The following is a 20436-nucleotide window of genomic DNA, read 5'->3' on the forward strand; positions in this document are numbered from 1 at the left end:
TATTCAGCAGTCAAAATTCCCAGTAAAATCAGAGGGAATCAAGCTGTTTAGTGTCTCTTTCTGCTAGGGGATATAAGCTTTGCAAAACACCAGGATTAGACAAGCATGTTGAGAGCAGTAGCTTCATTATTCAAGTGCAGCCTTGCAGAATTTCTGTCCTATGAGTTACTTATGACTAGCAAGCGAAATCTCATTCATTCTCATAAAGGGAAAAAAAAAAAAAAAAAGAGAATCATTAGATCAGGAAAAAAAACTTCCCTCTTTATATGTTCTGGAGATGACTTTGTACCTTCAGTTACATGACATACAAGACAATTTTGAGGGTTTTTTTCCAGAGATTCAGAAGCTGCTTAAGGCATTGTATGCATGTGCAAGAAACTAACTCCATAGTTCTCTTTCCTTTCTTTTACTGAGACAAAGATAATAGCCATTGGCAATGTCAAATTCCTACATCAAAAAGAATTACCAACCCTTATAAGGTGTCTATTTCTGTTCCAATTGCTACTTGTGTGTTATTGCTGGTGTTGTGATTAAACAGTAACAGGATCAAATACTTTGTAGGACATTTTCTCCCTGGTCTTTTAATTTTGTTTTCATATTCAACCAGTACTATACAGAATTAAGAAACTAGAAAGCCTTTGGCTCAATGGGAGTATTTCCACTGATCTTAGGAGACCACAGTTAAATGGTAGTATCTGGTTTAATTTTAAGCTTAAGGCTTTCAAAATGCTGAACTGGAAGTAATTAGATTCCATGTGTTATACTTGTATCAATAAATATTTAGAAAGTACTCTGCATCTCCTGTCATATGCTAAGTTGCTTCATCCCCAAAATCCTTTGTCACAACAGCAACCAACATACCATGATATTTGGGTTACTCTGTTAATCAACCACAAACTTTTCTCTGAAAAGACTTCTGTTAAGTAGCTTATATTTGCCTTGGTCATAATGGAGAAACACTTCCTACTTCATAGGGGATAAGGATGTGCCAAACACTTTTTATAAATGCAACTTTTAAGGGGCTATTGGGAGTAGACTGGATGCAGTGTCATATAATACTCAGCAGTCCCATACACAGATGCAAAGAAGTTCCAGTAAAAAGGCTTTAGCAACAACAATAAGCTGCAAAAGAAATAGGGCTGCTACCCTCTACTAAATTCTTACTGACGACTCATGACTGACACATTAAACAAAAGCATCTGAAAGATCAGGACAACATTTATTTTACATTCAAAGGGCTATCTATATAATGCTCAGTACCTATTCGGATTGTACAGACTTTTCAGTGAGATAAAGAAATAGCATCTTAACCTCCCATATTATACAGGAGTACAAGTCATTTTGGACTCAAAAGATGCTATCCAGATTTCAAAGAGGCAGATTTTACACTAACAAAAGTCTAGTATAGTCACTAAAAATGTTTTGCTGTGTTAATTAACAAAGAAAATTAAATCATAGGTGAGATGTCAAGAGCAAGGATGAAACTTTCAAACAAGATGGTACAAGAGAGAGTTGTTAGGGGGGTATTTTATGCCTGATGCATTAATAGGCATTTGCTCAGAAGTTCTGTTACTTAAAGAAACCCTTTAAACTGTGTATTCCACTGAGAAGTTCACAGTTCAGATCATATTTCAACATAAACATTTACTAGTAGAATTGTGAAAGTAAGAGTACCTCCTCAGTTTGGTACTTTTGAAGAAGAAAACATGCTTTAAGAAATTATTTTGAAAAGTCTTTAAGATTTAATAGACTTGAGAGAGAAGCTTCATTAGCGCTTTCTGCTTTTAGGTGCCTGTTTTTAACCACCTCAATCCCTCAAAGTTTATATCAGTGGAAAACAAAAAAAATGAAATAATTTTAGTTGTAAAATATAAGCCAAGTATTTCTAGCACTCAGGACTCACATGTTCTCTTGAGCATATTCTCAATTTCCCCAAAACATACAAAAATTCAAAATACTAGAGCCAAAGCCACAAGTATAGGACAATAGCAGGGCTCTTACCTGTGTGCTTCCGGAGGTGCTCTTTAAAATGTCCAAAGTGGTCAAACTGCTTATCACAGTACTGGCATATATGTATTTTTTTGCCAGGTCTTTGCTTCTTGCTGGCACCACCTTCATCAAGATGGTAACAGGTGAGGTGCTGTTTCAAAGCACTCTCTCGTAGGTACCTTTTATTGCATGTGTCACACTTGTAACTCTCAGTAGAGTGTGTTTTCATGTGTTCCTTAAAATGGTAAAATAATTTAAATGAACGGTTACATTTCTCACAGTGGAATAAATTCTTCACGTGTGACAGCTGAAGTTCCACAATTTCAATACCTTCTACCTGTTTGCACGAAGGATCAGTTGCACTACCACCTTCTTCTTGGATCTGACATTTTGTCTCTCCCTGACGATACTTACTAGTGATATCTGCCAAAAGAGCCAAAGCAGATTCATCTGATGTACCCGTTGTCTGTATGTACTTTATAGATTGCTCTGCAGAAGCTACTTCAAGTGTTTCTATGCTGTCATCTTCCACTTCAGTTGTCCCCTCAGCAATCTCAACTTCAATTTCAACAGGTTCCGATTCTGCAGATGGCAGTGTTTCTGTGATAACATTAGAGGTTTCGGCTATCTTTCTCTTTTTCGGTTTATTTTTACCTTGCATTTGATTTGATTCTAAGGGTGATGAATTTTCTTTGTTCCTGCAAAGAATTTGGATAAAGATAGTTAAGACCCATAAGCACTTACATAACAGTTTCTGTCTGATACTGAACTTCTGCATTAAACAGTCGCTAGCCATTTCTCAAAGAAGCTGAACAATGAACAACCACATAACCTGTATGCATTTCAGAAGCTAATTTGTCCTAATCTATATTCCTTAGAGCTCTAGGATAGCATGGTTAAAGCTATGGAGCCTTTGACATAAAGTTACTAAAGTTCAAGCTCTGCTTGAACGATACACACCACCTATCAAGAACAAAGGCTAGTTAGCCTAATGACATAAGTTTATCTAAGAAACTTGTGAAATTCTGTACTTGGAAAGAAAACTTCCCAAAAGGAAGGAGTTCTGCAGCCTGCCTATGCAGAAATAAGATTTAAGTCCTTCCTATGCTATTCACCTCTTAAGCTCTGGAGTGCATGCAACTGCCAGCAGTGCTTATAGCTTGTTAGAAAACACTACAGCTATGACTTCACACAATGATTATGATAACATCTTGTACTTCAGGAAAGCACACAGCTAATAGCTCTTCTCCTTGCACCATAAACACACAACCCCCTTCCTCCAAGATGTCAGGGATAGCATCCCATCTAAAACACAGACAGAGCCGAGTGGGTCAATGCTTTCAAATCATACCCTCATGATTATCCACAGCACTTACATGCTGGAGATTTTACTACTGATTATCAGTCTCAAATATGAGTGGCTATCTTCCCCTCATAATGGTCCCACCTGGAGTCTCCGGCAGAAAGCATCAGGAGCAACTCGAGGTCGACCATTAGGTTTTTGGAACCAAGGATACAAAGGATCTGAGGCCAAGTATACTCCAATTGAAAAAGAAATACTAGCAGCATATGAAGGGGTCTGAGCTGCTTCAGAAGTGATTGGTACTGAAGCACAGCTTCTCCTGGCACCTCTACTGCCAGTACTGGGCTGGATGTTCAAAGGGAAGGTTCCCTCTACGCATCATGCAACTGATGCTACATGGAGTGGATTGCACTGATCACACAACAAGCTTGAACAGAAAGTCCCTATTGCCTAGGGATCTTAGAAGTGATTACAGGTTGGCCAGAAGGTAGACTTTGGAATGCCACCAGATGAAGAAGTGGTGACACGCGCTGAAGAAGCCCCACTGTATAATAAACTATCAGAGAATGAAAAGTGTTATGCACTGTTCACAGATGGATCCTGTCATCTTGTAGAAAAATGTTGGAAGTGGAAAGCTTTTATACAGCAGTTGAAAATAATTGCAGGCTGGAGAGTTTAGCTTGATGGACTGATCTGAATCTTGGTTCAACAGCTCTACCAGTGTACACAGACTCAAAGTGATACGAAATAGAATATACTTTTTCAGTTTCAAGTGTCATTTAAATTTCTCAAGCAGAGAGCAAAGCTTCGCTTTTTTCCTGAATGAAAAAAAAAAAGTTATTTTGGTGATAATATGCTTAATCTTAATGTCAAAAAAGGGTGTTGGTGGGGTTGGAGGGTAGGACTAGAAAGCACAATCCCATCTTTCCTATTAAAAGAAAAAAAATACATACTTATTCAGCTCTGCTACCACTCCACAGAATAAGGTGACTCAAAAAACTCAACACTGATGTTGAAAACCAAGTTTCCAGTGTACCACGTCATGAAGGTGTTTGGGTTTTTTTGTTTATTCGTTTTATTGATTGTTTTTTTTTTTTTTTAAAAAAAAAGCTGGCTACTAGAGGAACTCAGGGTCAATGCCACTCTCCTTAGCTAGTACATCTATGGGGAGATAAAAAGGAAGCAACAGTCTTCCCTTTGCCTGAACACAAAGATCTCTATGCAAATGTACATAGCTTGGGGAATAACAAGAGGAGTTAGAGATGTGTGCACACGTGCAGGGCTATGATCTTATTGGCATCACAGAGACATGGTGGGATGGCTCCTATGACTGGAGCGTTGGAATGGAAGGATACAGGCTCTTTAGGAAAGACAGGCAGGGGGTGTTGCCCTCTGTCAATGACCAGCTGGAGTACAGGGAGCTCTGCCTGGGGATGGATGAGGAACCAACCGAGAGCTCATAGGTCAGGATTAAAGGGAAGACAGGGACAGGTGACATTATAGTGGGGGTCTGCTACAGGCCACCCAACAGGAAGACCAAGCAGATGAGGCCCTCTATATACAGATAGAAGCAGCCTCATGTTCACAAGCCCTGGTCCTCATGGGGGACTTCAACCACCCCGATATCTGTTGGAGGGATAGTACAGCAGGGCATAAGCAATCCAGGAGGTTTGCATTGATGATAACTTCCTTCTCCAAGTGACAGAGGAGCCAATGAGGAGAGGTGCTATGCTGGATCTTGTTCTCACCAACAAGGAGGGACTGGTAGGTAATGTGAAGCTCAAGGGCAGCCTTGGCTGCAGTGACCATGAAATGGTGGAGATGGTGGAGTTCAAGATCCTTAAGGCAGAGAAGAGGGCACACAGCAAGCTTGCTACCCTGGATTTCAGGAGAGCAGACTTTGGCCTCTCCAGGGATCTGCTTGGTAGAGTACCATGGGATAAAGCCCTGGAGGGAAGAGGGGACCAAGGAAGCTGGTTAATATTCAGAGATCACCTCCTCCGAGCTCAGGAGTGGTGCATCCCAACAAAGAGGAAGTCAGGTAAAAACACCAGGAGGCCTGCACAAATGAACAAGGAGCTCCTGGACAAACTCAAACACAGAAAGGAAGTCTAGAGATGGTAGAAACAAGGACAAGTAGCCTGGGAGGAATACAGAAAAATTGCCTGAATAGCCAGGGATCAGGTTAGAAAAGCTAAAGCCCTGACAGAATTAAATCTGACCAGGGACATCAAGAGCAGCAAGAAAAGCTTTTCTAGGTACATCAATGATAAAAGGAAGACTAGGGAAAAAGGAAGGAAATAAGAGAGCTGGTTACCTGGGATATGGAGAAGGCTGAAGTACTCAATGACTTTTTTGCCTTGGTCTTCACCGGCAAGTGCTCTAGCCACACCACCAAACTCACAGAATCCAAAGACAGGGACTGGGAGAATGAGGAACCACCCACTGCAGGAGAAGATCAGGTGTGAGATCGTCTAAGGAACCTGAAGGTGCACAAGACCATGGGACCTTGATGAGATGCATCCGAGGGTCCTGAGGGAACTGGCAGATGAAGTTGCTAAACCATTATTCATCATTTTTGAAAAGTTGTCCTGGTTTTGCCAAAAACAAGACCAGCTCTCTTTTAGTGATTTTTCTTTCAGCTAAGTTATTCTCGGTGGCTGTACTTTTCTGAGTTTTAGCCTGCATATTTTTCCTCAGATGCTGTACTCAGTGCTGATAAGAGACCAATGGAATGCTGAAGAAGCTCATGTTTAGATTTATTACTATGGTAGCCAAGAAAGACTGAGAAGTTTTCCCACATTCCATCATGAGAGGGGCGTGTTTGAGGAGGGGTGGATGGAACAGGTGACTTAAATTGACCAAATGAGTATTCCATCTCATAATCGTCATACCCCCTATATAAAAGGGTGATCACAAGGGTCAAGCTCTCTTTGACCATGGCCGGCATCTAGAGAGGACCTTATTTGTCTGCGTGTGATCTATAGGCCTCAGGCCCTGTAATCCCTGCAACCAGTTTCCGTTTTGCTGTGAAGTCCTGCCCATGACTTCCGGGGGCTTGACCTGCACCTGCTGGAGCCAAGCCAGCTCTGCACACCCAGCTCCACTGCTGCTGGAGTGATGCCAGCTCCACATCGAGCACTCAAGATTGGTTTTGTTTATTTTATATATATTCTCTATTTATTAGCAGCATTAGTAAAAGCTTTTAAAACCTTTCAACTTGAAGTCTAAGTCTCTCTTCCTTCTCTCTTATCTTCCCGATCTAAAGGGAAGGGGTGGCAGGAGGTAAGAGGGTAACAGGGAGCATCTGCCATGGTTTATTACTGCCTTGCCTTAAGCCTTAACAGATTTTAATTGGTGGCCTGTACAGGGAAACGAGACTGTACAGAGAGAGAGAGAGAGTGTACAAGGATGAGATAAGAGAAACCGTGACAGAAGTCGTGGCAGTCTGATGGAGTTCCCACTGACTGGAAAAAGGGAAACATAACCCCCATTTTCAAAAAGGGGGGGGGGGGGGGAAGGAAGATCCAAGGAACTATAGGAACTATAGGCTGGGCAGTCTCACCTCTGTGCCCAGCAAGATCATGGAGCAGATTTTCCTGGGAACTATGCAAAAGCACATGGAAAAAGAGAGGTGATTCATGACAGCCAACATGGCTTCACTAACGGCAAATCGTGCCTGACAAATTCAGTGGCTTTCTATGACAGAGTTACAGCATTGATGGATAAGGGAAGAGCAACTGATGTCATCTAACTGGACTTGTGGAAAGCATTTGACACTGGACCACACAACATCCTTGTCTCTAAATTTGAGAGACATGGATTCAACGGGTGGACCACTCAGTGAACAAGGAATTGGCTGGATGGTTGCACTCAAAGAATTGCTGTCAATGGCTCGATGTCCACGTGGAGACCAGTGACGAGTGGCATTCCTCAGGGGTTGGTATTGGGACTGGCGCTGTTTAACATCTTTATCAGTGACATGGACAGTGGGACTGAGTGCACCTTCAGCAAGTTTGTCGATGACACCAAGCTGTGTGATAAAGTCAACATGCTGGAGGGAAGGGATGCCATTCAGAGGGACCTGGACAGGCTTGAGAGTTGGGCCTGTGCAAATCTCATGAAGTTCAACAAAGCCAAGTGCAAGGTCCTGCACATAGGTCAGGGCAATCCCAAGAACAAATACAGGCTGGGCAGAGAATGGATTGAGAGCAGCCCTTAGGAGAAAGACTTGGGGGTGTTGGTTGATGAGAAGCTCAACAAGACCCAGCAATGTGTGCTTGCAGCCCAGAAAGCTAACCATATCCTGGGCTGCATCAAAAGAAGCATGATCAGCAGGTCAAAGGAGGTGATTCTCCCCCTCTACTCTGCTCTGGTGAGACCCCACCTTGAGTACTGCTTTCAGCTCTGGGGCCCCCAACATGAGATGGACATGGACCCATTGGAGCAAGTCCAGAGGGGGCCACAAAGACAATCAGAGGGCTGGAGCACCTCTCCTATGAAGACAGGCTGAGAGAGTTGAGGTTGTTCAGCCTGGAGAAGAGAAGGCTGCAGGAAGACCTTATAGCAGCCTTTCAGTACTTAAAGGGGACCTATAAGAAAGCTAGAGAGGGACTTTTTACAAGGGCATGTAGTGATAGGACAAGGGATAATGGCTTTAAACTGAAAGAAGGTAGATTTAGATTAGATATAAGGAAGAAATTATTCACCATGAGGGTGGTGAGGCACTGGAACAGGCTGCCCAAAGAAGTTGTGGATGCCCCATTCCTAGAAGTGTTCAAGGCCAGGTTGGATGGGGCTTTGGGCAACCTGGTCTAGTGGAAGGTGTCCCTGCCCATGGCAGGGGGGTGAAATTAGATGATCTTTAAGGTCCCTTCCAACCCAAACCATTCTATGACTCCATGAGCTTCCAGCAGGTCTAGAAGAGAAAGCAAGGATAACCATAATGCTGAGAGACATTTATTGCCCCTCCTTCTGCTTCATGACAGAATAACAGTGCAGCATACAGAAGGAATAAGAACATGACAGCACTTTGTGAAAAGGAAGTGTCCTGGTTTTGTTAAAAACAAGTTTCTCTTTTACTGAATTTGCCTGTCAGCTAAAGCTTTCATATTAGCTGCATTTTCCTGGAAAACCAGATACACGTTTTGGTAAACATAGCAATGGAATGCAAAGTTATTGATAAGCATGGATGCACCTCACGCGAGAGGGGCAATGAGAAACAGGTGACCAAGAAACTGACCAACTGTGTATAACATTCCATTCATGTGAATACTTCAGATAAAAGTGGGACATCACGAGGATCTCGTCCCTTTTCCTTATGGCCAACCTTAGGAGAGGACCTTGCTAGTCATCCCTGCAAACTGAGGCCTAGTGACAGACTGAATCCAGCTCCGGTTGGCTGCAGAGTCCAATCCAGGACTTCAGGTGCCAGCTCTGCAGTTGCTGGGACTTTCAAGATTGGTTTTGTATATTTTGTATTATTTTCTCTATTCTTATTAGTAGCATTAGTCAAACATTGTTAATTTTTCCAACTCTCTTCTCTCTGTCCTCCTTTTCCTCCCGATCGCCTGTCCTCAGTGGGAAGGGGGGAGAGGGAGAGGCTAAAAAGGGGTAAGTGGGGGGAGAGAGGAGGTTAACAATAGATCTGCCATGGTTTTATTGTCACTCTGCAATCAAAACCTTGACAGGAAGGAAGGGGAAGAAAAACAGCATGATGGGAATGGTACCTGCTTTTCTCAGGTTGGAGTTGGGTAATGCAGTACAGTTCCTCATACTGGATAAAAGGTGCCATGGCAACATTTGATTAAGTACTGATCCTGTATAAAACTGATTATAACAATTACATTTGTTCGAGAAGTTCGAGAGATTAATTTTGCACCAAGAAGTTTTAAAATCACAGCCTATTCTCTTGAAAGGAGAAAGCTGCATGAAATCAAAACACCAGCACAAAGTTGTTAAGGTGGCCTAATTACCTAAGAGACATCACTACTGTACACTCAGCTCTCAATCAGGTGTGGGCAGTCAGATAGCACAGAGACCTGGTATTAGTTACCAGAAAGTCACAGCCCTACAATGTCTCCAATATTTAACAGCCATGTCACTTGTCATTCAGTTCAGTCCAAAGAATGTGATGTTAATTTTTTAGCCTTTATAATTCTGACCCATATCTTATAGTAGAAGAGTATATGGTCCCACACAAGTTTAGAAGGTTCCAGGATAAAGAACAGCACTGCAAAATACTGTGTTATGAAATATAGATTGCTTTAGCCTATGTCCAGGTGTTAGCTTACTGAACTATTGTGTTTGTACAATCAAGAGGCTTGCATAAGCATAATAGGGCAAGACTATTGTGCGAGTTAGTATACTGCTTCTTATAGAACTTGCTTAGGCTAAGTAACTAAATGTGCTGTAACCTTAGGCTGCAAACTGTGAACTTTCACCTAGATATGTCAAACTTTTTATCTAGTTAAGGAAAGGAGGGCCCCCAGAGTTGGTTCAAGCCAGAAGGTAAGGGAGCTATGATCATCAGCAGAAGCTGCATCCATCCCTAGAGATAAGAAAAGGAACGGCACATCTAGAGACAAGAAACAGCAGAATGTGAGAGCTTACTGATGTTTTGGCTATTGCCAAGGAGACCAAGGACTTTTTCAACTTTCCAGCTGCAAGTGCAAATAGCAGCTGACAGGACAGCACCTAGATTGCCATCCAGACTGGTCAGTGAAAGACAAACAACTGCCCACAAAGATAAGAAATGGCCCGCCTGATGAAAATGAAGGGATCCAATGAAGAACAGGGAGACTCTAGACCCTAATTCTACAATTGGCTCGGATTGGTGTGCGAGGGGTGGGGAAACTTGGATTGTAAGGGTATAATTGCCCAGGGATTTCTTTGTTCAGGGTCCCTCTGTAGAGGCACCCAGTTCAAGCTGCTCTCTATCACTGTACATTTCAAATAAATTACTTAAGAGTAATTTCTGGAATTCATGCCTGAGACTCTGCTTCGGGAAACCTAGGGTGAAGAAACTTCCTTAACAACTGGTAGCCAGCTCTCGTAAAAGGATTCTTAAGACTCTACATTTCAGTGTTGGGAAGAAAAAGAGGCTTATGTGTTTACCTGATTTCAAGTGCTTTGATCGCTTCTAACATCTGTAGATACTCAGCTGCTTTCCAAACATCATTTGCTTCTTCCTCACCTTGGACCATTAATTTTGCTGTATAGGTGAACTCAATTAGGTGACGAAATGCCATGTTACTTACACCTGTTTACAAGCAAGAAAAACAGCCTCTTTCAGCATTTCCTCAGTCTCATCTATCTGATGAATCTTGCACACTTGCTTGCTCACAGTACTTTGATAGCCAGTTTCATGAAGATGCCACCCTTGAAAGACTCATGTTGGAATAAAAAGTCTACTTTAGAAACATGTGAATCTGGAACAACTACAGAGTCATGCCACGACAAAGATAAAAGGAGAAGATGGACAAAAAGCTGTTTGCATAGAATAATAAAAAGTATAAATTTAAAACATAAAAATATGACTGCTCTCTGAAGAAACCTATAAGCAGCAAGTTACTGGAAGCTGAAGTATTGCTCCAGGAAATTGCTCTTTGCCTACCAGGTAAGTATTGCTCCACATCTATCCTATTCTTGCACCTGAGCCAAGGCATTTTCTTCTTTTTAGTTTTTCTTCAGGGGAAGTTTTTTCCAGTGGCAATAGCTACCTGTACTGGTTTTGGCTGGGATAAATTTCTTCATAGTAGCTTGTATGGGGCTATGTTTTAGATTTGTGCTGAAAATAGTGTTGATAACACGCTGATGTTTTAGTTACTGCTGAGCAGTGCTTACACAGTCAAGGCATTTTCTATTCCTCACACTGCTCCACCAGCAAGTAGGTTGGAGGTGCACAAAAAGTTGGGAGGGGACACAGCTGGGACAGTTGACCCCAACTGTCCAAAGGGATATTCCATGCCATATGATGTTGTGCTCAGCAATAAAACTGGGGGCTAGGTGGGCAGAAGAGCCACTGCTCATGGACTGGCTGGGCATCAGTCAGTTGGTAGCAAGCAATTGTTCTCATTTGCATTACTTTCTTAGGTTTTATTTTCCTCTCTCTGTTATTTTTCCTTGCCATTTTAAAAAAATATATATTTATTTTTAATTACTCAACTTTTTTTATCTCAACCCACAAGTTTCTTTCTCACTTTTACCCTTCCAATTCTTCCCCCCATCCCACCTGGGGGGAATGAGTGAGCCTGGCTGCATGGTGCTTAGTTGTCAGCCAGGGTTAAACCATAACAGTACCTCAGAACAACTCAAGAGCTGAGATCTAGAAAGTTAATCAATATGACCAAGCATGCATTTCAGCCCATACCAAGGATACTACATTCATTTTGAGCTTGGGCATATAACTCTGAAGGTTTTTATTTGCATGAATCAGACTACCTTCAATCTCCACCAAGGGCTCCTGGGTGAAATCTTGGAAGAATTTGTAGAAGAACTGGCTACAGGCAGCAAGAACAGCTTTATGAGCTTTGAAACGGTGACCTACAAAGAGAGACAAAAATTTTGGTTTAGGCTAACACCTTCCTTACTCATATTGCAGAATAAGTGCAGATGCAGAGAATGGCTGCAGAACCACCCAGCCTACAAATCTATTCCAGCAGCCTATAATTACTTTGTATGTCTCCTTGTAACATGGGATACCACTGCAGTAAGTCTGTCCCATCTCATGCAGGCCCTTGCTGACATCACTGACCTTGTTGAAGCTCTGCAACTCAATCAGCTGGAGGACTCACTCCAGAGTGTTTCTCCTTTCAGATATTTAAGTTATGGGAAATTCCTGTGCAAACTTTTTCCTGTATGTCTTGGGCTCAGTTCTCAGGTTTTATCCAGGCTCTCCTTGTTTTTTGCTGCTCTTACATACAGATGTATTTTTATCATCACTTCTGCCAGCATAAAGAGCCCTGCAGAACAGAAGTAGTTCTGTTCTGTTCTTCCTGTTTTCCAGACTGTGTATTCCTCATCACTGTGTTGCCTTCTCCCTGGTACAGGCATGAACATTCATAAGGCTCCGTGGGACAGAGGTAAGAGAAGCAACATGGATTAATACTACACAGCTACACAATAAAACAGTTTTGAGCTCAACACATGGATTTGGTAATACTAGAGCAGGAACAAACATTCAGGATAAGTTTTGTGCAAGCATTGTCAGTGAAACTATGGTGATTCCAGGAGAGTAATTTTTTTCTTCATTTGTTTACTTTTTTCTTATCCAGGCTCTGTAGGACCCTTTTCCTTCAAGTGAGTTCTTTATATCCTTCTAAGGATCAGGTGGTATTCCTTTAGCCAGATCTGTCCTAGTAGATACTGCCTATCTTCCTTGAACTGCTTTGGGATAAGAAGCAATCTTAGGTGATCTATCAGACACCACCTTTTCTAATGAGATAATAAGCACTTATATCTCTGTCTTCTGTTTAAACTAATACTTATGTCTTTAGAACACGTAGAAAAAGAAAAGTGAGTTGTTCTACCCTATTTTATCAATATATTAAAATAGTAAGCAGATACCAGAGAAGCAAAAAGGCAATCTTATTTCAAGCTGGTTTTTTGTTTGTTTGTTTGGGGTTTTGTTTGTGTTTTTAAACAACCCAATATTTGTATAAGTTCTCTACATACAGACAGTCAGGTCCAGTTAGGGAGAAATATTTTTACAATGTTTTGGAAATCCTTAGACAACATGTTAAATATAGCACAGCAGTTTCAAAGTGGGCTTCTATCTAAAAATATTTAGCCCCTTGTTTGGAAAAGCAGAAGCAAAATTATTTATCACTGCTGGAAACTCTGTTCAGCCCAAGATTTTAAATGAAACTCTGCAAGCAAGTCACACACAATACAGAATCAAGAATTTGTTAGCTGCCCAGTTTGACAGCTGACCTGTGACAAACCCAACAGCTTCCCAGCACAGCTTTCAGAATTATCTGTATACCAACTGTTTCTCAGGCCTGTACATACATACCATCAACAATCAGGGTGATATCTGTAAACTGGTCCTGCTCACGTTGTTCATTCAGTCTATCCAAAATAACTTTATAGTGCTCAGGAAATTCCTGGATACATTCCATCATTTCTTCAGCTTCCATGGCAAAAGGACTAGTCTGCAAAAGATGTAGTAGGACAGTAAGAATACTGGCCACTCAATAAATACTATGTACTGTCAAGTTAGTATACAAACATGAACTAACTAGCACTTTTCAGGGACTATAAAACCAACAGAAACACCAAACTGTTTCAGTAACAGTTTTATCTGATTTTAGCTGACAGGTAGGACACTTCAGAGTTAATGAAGTGGAATATGGCCTTATTTATACATGAGAGAAAAAAACCCAAACAAACAAACCACAAAACCAAAAAAACCAACACGATCAAAGTGAGTAAATGCATTTCTTCTACAGATTCAGCAGGGGCCCCCACCTCCCTCAAAGCAAATACTGCAGGGATGTAACATCACAGCTAACTATTCTACAGCATCTTGGCAGCATAATGTCATAATACACAGTTACTTCTTGCAATTCTACCAATCCACTTGATGGAAGAATGGTTCTGAAAATTTTCATACTTAAGTCATATTTTGTATCTAGTGCACACAAGATGTTTACTTCCTTTAAATAAGAATGTAATAAAGCAGCACTTTTCAGCTTCTGAGTACATAGGAATTGCCAGGGATTTGATGTGTTGTCACACCCATGAGCAAAGAGCTTCTTATTCACCCAGCCTTCTTAGACTTCTCCCCCTGCAAGGTGAAATATTCTTTGCCAACCTTTTGAAAGAGACATATAGGCTTGTAATCTGATGGCTCTTCCTCCCTTACTTATGCAACAAACATAGCTGGGGATGGGAGTTGCAGAGGTTCTCAAACCTGAAGAGGTTTGGCAGAACTCTGTGCCTGTGGATGAGACACAGATGTTAGTATGCTGCTTATGCAAAAGAATATCTGGAAAGAGTCCAAGTGCTTCAATAAAAGCATTTCACAAATTAACTCCAGGCAAAATGACTTCAGATCTGTGCAGCAGCACTCATCTTCAACTCCCACATTCACATGGCTCTCACACTGAGAACACCACAGGAAAAGCCAAGATATTTCAAAGTCATATGAATGCAGAAACTTTGTTTCTTTTTCACAGCCTATCTCATTTGGAAGAACATATGGTTTCTGAGAGAAAATGGTGATTAGGCTTGAATGAGTCTTAAAGGAATTTGAGACATACTCTTCACTATATTGTTATACTTAATATAGACAAAAGGAAGAAAGTCAGGAGAACAGCTAGTATCAAACCAAACACTGAATGGAAAATTCTAGCATGGCAAAGAAGCAGTTAATTCTTCAAAGTGCTAGAAGAAACTAGATAGCAGGTGCTCCCTAACTTCTGGTGCAGATTTTTTTGTGTGATTGGAATTGGAAAGTCCTGAGCACAAACCTGTTCCTTACATGTACTAACCATATCTGAGCTGATGCCACCATGCCTGATAACTCCCCTGTGTAGCTGTGTAAACTCTACCTCACTTCCAACAAAAACACATGCTGGTATACAGGGTTCAATAGAAGTAGAAAGGAGAAGAATTACCTCGTTTTGATAAAAGCAAAGTTATTTTCTTATGACTAACAGACATCAAGTTAAAGAAATTGTGGAATTCCTATTTTTAGCACAAAACATACTCTTTCTTGCATCTCAGAAAAACTGTCCCATAGAGAAGTCATTTTGCCAAGAGCATGAAAAAAGAAGAGCAGAAGCAACTGCTTATTTAAGTCTAGTTCTATCTGCTATCACTGTTTTGCCAAGCAGATGCTGAATTACATATCAGGATCTTGTGAGGGCAAGGGTGAAGGTGAGTTTGAAGGGAAAGAATGCTGCTGTTGCCTTCATTTCACCTCATCTGTAATGATGGGTCTAACACAGATGACCAGCAGCTTCTGCTTTTCTTCTGTCATCTGATATTCCACATAAAGTCTCGTGTGGTAAGTTGTCAGCCATTTAATTCACTGTTTTATTCGTCTTGCCCATATTTGATACATTGTACAAGGATAGATGACTTGCTGTTAAGTGCAATTCCCTAAAAATTAAACTAAACAAAATTTCGACCCCCAAATCTCATTATTTCCACCTATCCAAAATTTACTTTCAAATTGCATGTTTGTAGGAAGACATTACAAAAAAAACCTTCCTCAAAATAACAAAGCAAGCCCCCCCAATCTAAGACATTTTATAAAGTTCCAGTCTTTCTCAGAACACTGAAAATCATGAATAAGAAAACAACAAATTACGATAAGCAATTTATTGTCCTGAATTAACACAAAACCAGTAAAAAAAATGTGAATTTATCACATATCTAAGTACAGTTGCAGCAGTCATTGCATATTTTCATTTTAAACTGTCCTGGTTTTGGTTAAAAAAGAGACCAATGCTCTGTTACAGAATTTTCCTTTCAGCTATGTTCTTCTAAATAACTATTTTTCTGAAGTTGGCTGCATGGTTTTTGGACAATGTTCACTCCAGAGCTGATAATGCCCAATATTTACAGTTTTACTGAGTTTAAGGTAGGAATGGTATGTAGAAAAGGCCCTGGTTTATCTTCTATTGCTATAGCAGCCATCTTGCATATTTTGCATTATTTTCTCTCATTATTAGTAAAGCTCTTTTAACTTCCCAACTTGTAAGTCTCTCTCCCTTTTCCTTCTATTCCCTTTCCTTAGTGGGGAGGGCAGGGTTAATAGAGAGCATCTGCCACAGTTTATTGTTGACCTGCAATAAACAGTGACAAAACTCAGTGATATTGCAGAAGAAAGCTCAACAGAACAGCATGTGTTCAATGAGAGCATGACTACTTTGGAGCAAGAAGTGAAAGCCACAGTCCTCAGAGAAAAAACAAGAAGCTAAGGAAGGCAGACAGAAGTGATCCAAATTGACACACGCAGGCTCAGAAGTGAGAGATGGAAACTGGACTAATTCAGTTATTTACCTGGATTTTCTTGGAAGACCTAATTGACTACTGACTTAACTGTATCAACTTCTAACACCAGATTCATTTTATATGGCATGCACACAATTTGCAGATCTGTTCTTATGATTCTACATCAATTAAGTATTCTTATTTCCATACTCCTGGACTTGAACAGGATCTCTTACTTTAGGCACTAGACAGTTGATTTCTTTGCCTACATGAATCATACACAAATGCAGGTAGGCAGAGTAGAGTTATGGCAAATCAAACACCACAGATCAGCAGACCAAGCACTGGCCAAACCAGTGCCATCTCATTGCGGCTATCTCAGAAAAGGAGAATGAGGAGCGTTTGGTGGGTAACGGCAGTGGTTGCTTTAAGGTAACACAGATGTAAGAACTTGTTGTTCACTTTCCTATATATTTTTCTTCCAAAATAACAATCACAGAGCAAGGATGCAAGTCAACCCCTCTATCCCCTCTCAGCCACAGACAAGGCCTTGCTTCCACTGAGGCGAACCAAGCACCCACACACTGCCGAGCAGGGCACACGCCCAGCTCCGCAGTACCAAGGGGCAGGAGAGGCCTCTCGCTGCTCATAGCGGCTGCGAGACAGCACCACGATCTGCCGTCGGTATCTCCGCTGGCCCGAGGCTCCGCGGAACTTTCGGAAACGAAGCCCAGCCCAGCCCAGCCCGGCCCGGCCCGCCGAAGCCTCCCGCGGCGGCGCACACCGCCTCCAAGCTTCATCCAGCGCACCTCAGCCGCAACATCATTGGCGGATGCTGATGGCAGTCACCACTATCCCGCCAATCATAAGGCAGCAGCAGCGCCCGCCCCAGGCGGAGGAACCAATGAGCGACCGTCGAGCTCCAGGAGCAGGCGGAAGGCCTAGCTAGCGCCGAGTGCTCGCCGGGTATGGGCGCTCTGAGAGCGACACGGACGACCGCCGGCAGGCTCAAGTATCCCATGGGGGCGCCCCTGAGAAGGGGACCAGACCGGTGCTGGCCCAAGCCATGTGTTTAGCAGCACCGCTGCCTCATTAGTTATTACGTCATCAAAGCGCGCATTAAATCGACCCCTTTTCAATTCTCGGCCAGGTCACGCTCCGACAGCGCTGTGCTCCGCGGGGTGGGGAGGTGGTTCCGCTAGGTACTCACCGCGAAGAACCTCTCACTCTGCCGCACTCCCTCCGCCGTTACCGCTTCCTGCTCCCCAGCACTTTGAAAAGCAGGACAGTCACCGGCCAATCGCGACTCGCATTCCCGACCTGCACTACGCGGCGGAAGTGACGGTGGAGTCACCTTTCACACGACACGGTGCGCAGGCGGCGGGGGGCGCGGTTCGACTGCTCGGTGTATTCTGGGAGTTGTAGTCTGGGTGTGCGCGCGCCCTTTCTGAACATGAAAGAAATTTGCAATTAAATTCATCATTAAAATAAGATTAAACACTGTATTTTTTCCCGAGACCACAAGTCTGTGCGTTCACAAGTTGTATAAATGAACCAACAAGTCTGTGCAAATTACTGTTGTAACAAAGTGCTAGCAATATTTGACTGCCCTTACTGTGTAATGGAAATTACACATGCCAGCCACTATAATAGGGTTTGACTCTAGGTTTCTGCTGAATCAATAAGCTGAAAGGAGATTCTTCTACGAAGTCATTTTTGTTAATAGCACTACAGCTTGAGATGGGTGCCTCCAAAGAGGGACCTCAAACAAAGAAATCCCTGGGCAATTATACTCTTACAGTCTGAATTCCCCACCCCTCATTCAACAGTTCAGATGGGTAATAATATTAGGGTCTGGGGTCTTCCCATTCTTCACTGGGTCCTTTCATTGCCTCTAGGCAGGTGATTTCTTTTCTTATTTCTAAGGTTGCTGTCGTGGTTGAGATGGACAAACGACATAGACCAAGTTCTTCCAGGATGAAAGTAGTAGATGCCATTTATTGCCACAAGTGCATTTTTATACAGTTTTACCAATTCATGTGTCTCTTCACTATTGGTTACAAGTCACAGCAGTAACATTTCATTGGCTATTTTTGCTATCATCAATGTTACTCTTCTACTCCCTTCTCTCTCATGGGCACACCTTAATATCTCTGGATACTCCTTTACTCCCATCTTTCTCATGGGTAGGCCTTCATATCTTCAAGGCTAATTTCTGTTCCCATGCCCTCCGTCAGGGAATCCAGGGACCCACCATAGTCCCCCACAATTCCCCCTTTTTGTTTTTGTGCTAAAAAAATTGCCTTTATTGTCTGCTGCAGGGCCCTTTGCAGCAGAGAAATCATGCATGGCAACATTAGTAACACAACTACAGCAATCATCAAAACAATCAGTCCCGTTTTCACTACTGATAACAACCACCCTGAAAGCCCCCAACCACTAAACAGTTTATTTAATGAATCCCATCAAAATCTTCTCACCCACGTCCTCGAGCTATTAACAAAAAGTCTACTGCGGCTCTATTCTGCAGTGTAGCATATCTTACAGAATCTACATCTAACAAAAGTCCACTTAAAGCCTTAGAAGTTCTGTTAGTTTGTTTAGATAGCAAGCATCCTAATTTTTCTAAAGTATTTAAAACTTTAGCTGTGCCAACACCAGGTACAAGAGATCCTAAAACCCTTAATCCCGATCCCCAAAGATCTAAATTATCATCACATTTTGACTTACGTATATGCAAAAAGCATTTTTTCCCGTGTTGCTCTTCTGTGATCTACTATCATGGATACATTGGGCATTAAGAGAGTTAATCGTCCCAAACTACATGGTCCTCCAACAGCATTAGAAGGAATTTCTGGTGAGGGTCTATCTCTGCAGATCAGGAATACACCATACGGGAGTTTTCAGGGTCGCTGTCCCACATCGTTAACGACACCCCTTGGATTCTTCTGCGAGGCATTACGCCATTGAGTTTCATTTCTATAGTCACCAAGGGCAGCATTAACATTTTGCACTTTTATCCATTCATGCTCTTGTATATTGTTCTGACACTTTTTACAAAACAGCTGGATACAAGCATCCATGGGCATAGATGCCAGCAATTCCAGTTCCTGTGGTTCAATATCTGCTTCCGGGAAGCAATTAATCCAAAGTGCCATGTTGGTATTATTACAGTGTGTTGCAATGCCTCTGCACCGACCACTATTTTGAAACAATTGTGTGATGCTACTGTAGTCATCAAGGGGGATTTGTGGAATGGGTTTTCCGGAGACGCCATAGCTAGTCATATGAAGTACTGGTCAGTCATGCTGGCTAAAGTAATCCACATGTTAGTCTTTGTCTGTGCAGGCATTCAAAATGCAGCAGCTGCAGCAGTCATTGTCAGGAAGATAACAAAGGTTTCACATTTCGTGCCAGCAACCATTGTGGCCCTTGATCTGTAAAGACTCAAGCATAGCCTCTCCCCCAGGTTATCAATTGATGTGGCCTTTTCCATTGACCATTAACTAGTGATTTGGCCATAACTAATGTAGGTTCTTTCTGATTTAGCATGTTTTTGGGTCACACTTGCAATGTGTTTCATCACAGGGCAAATTTGGGCTGCACCAAGGGATTCATCACATACAATGCTTTTGACAATTGGTTTTGTGGTGTTTCCCCTAATTCTCCCCCCTTTTTGTTTTAAAAAAACCAAACCAAAACAAAAACACAGTTCAGAATCAGATACGTGCGTTGGACCTTGACTACGTACTCAGAATCACAAATCAAATTTAGAGGTTCCTCCTTAGAAAGCTCTAAGTAATTTAAAGCTGTGCCAAGTTCTGCTAATTGGGTTGAACCTTCAATAATTTTTACAGAATGATGCCAATTGTTATCTTCACACCAAACCACTACAGCTTTATGAGACTTCCCAGAACCATCAACAAAAACTTTGCAAGTATGTAAGATCAGACCAAATACAAGTATGGCCTATGGCCTGATGTTAAAGACTTGCAGGTTCTGCAGCAATTTACATTTATTCATGCCAAAAACTGTGCTGTTAAGAAAACCAGCTAGTGCAATTTATAAAGACATAGATTACAAATAAAAAAAAATCAGAATTAAATTTCACAAATGGTACATATATGACAAAAGGATCATGGCCTATTAAGACTTAAATTCATTCCCTGCATTTCAGAGTAACAATCAGTATATCAGTC

At 41.9% G+C, this 20436-nt stretch overlaps 1 protein-coding gene across 1 annotated transcript in view; it reads right to left on the reverse strand.

Annotated features, from left to right (window-relative positions):
* The window catches only part of LOC308051443 (zinc finger protein 131-like), a 31875-nt gene extending 14334 nt beyond the window's left edge, over nt 1–17541 (reverse strand). Inside the window, 5 exon segments of the mRNA XM_080361875.1 lie at nt 2002–2687; nt 10409–10553; nt 11735–11836; nt 13308–13446; nt 17448–17541. Coding sequence (XP_080218001.1) covers nt 2002–2687; nt 10409–10553; nt 11735–11836; nt 13308–13431 — 1057 coding nt within the window. The 5' untranslated portion in view covers nt 13432–13446; nt 17448–17541.
* Between the last annotated feature and the right edge of the window lie 2895 nt (nt 17542–20436).

This window comes from Nesoenas mayeri (genome assembly GCF_963082525.1).
Source record: "Nesoenas mayeri genome assembly, chromosome: W".
Lineage (NCBI taxonomy): Eukaryota > Metazoa > Chordata > Aves > Columbiformes > Columbidae > Nesoenas > Nesoenas mayeri.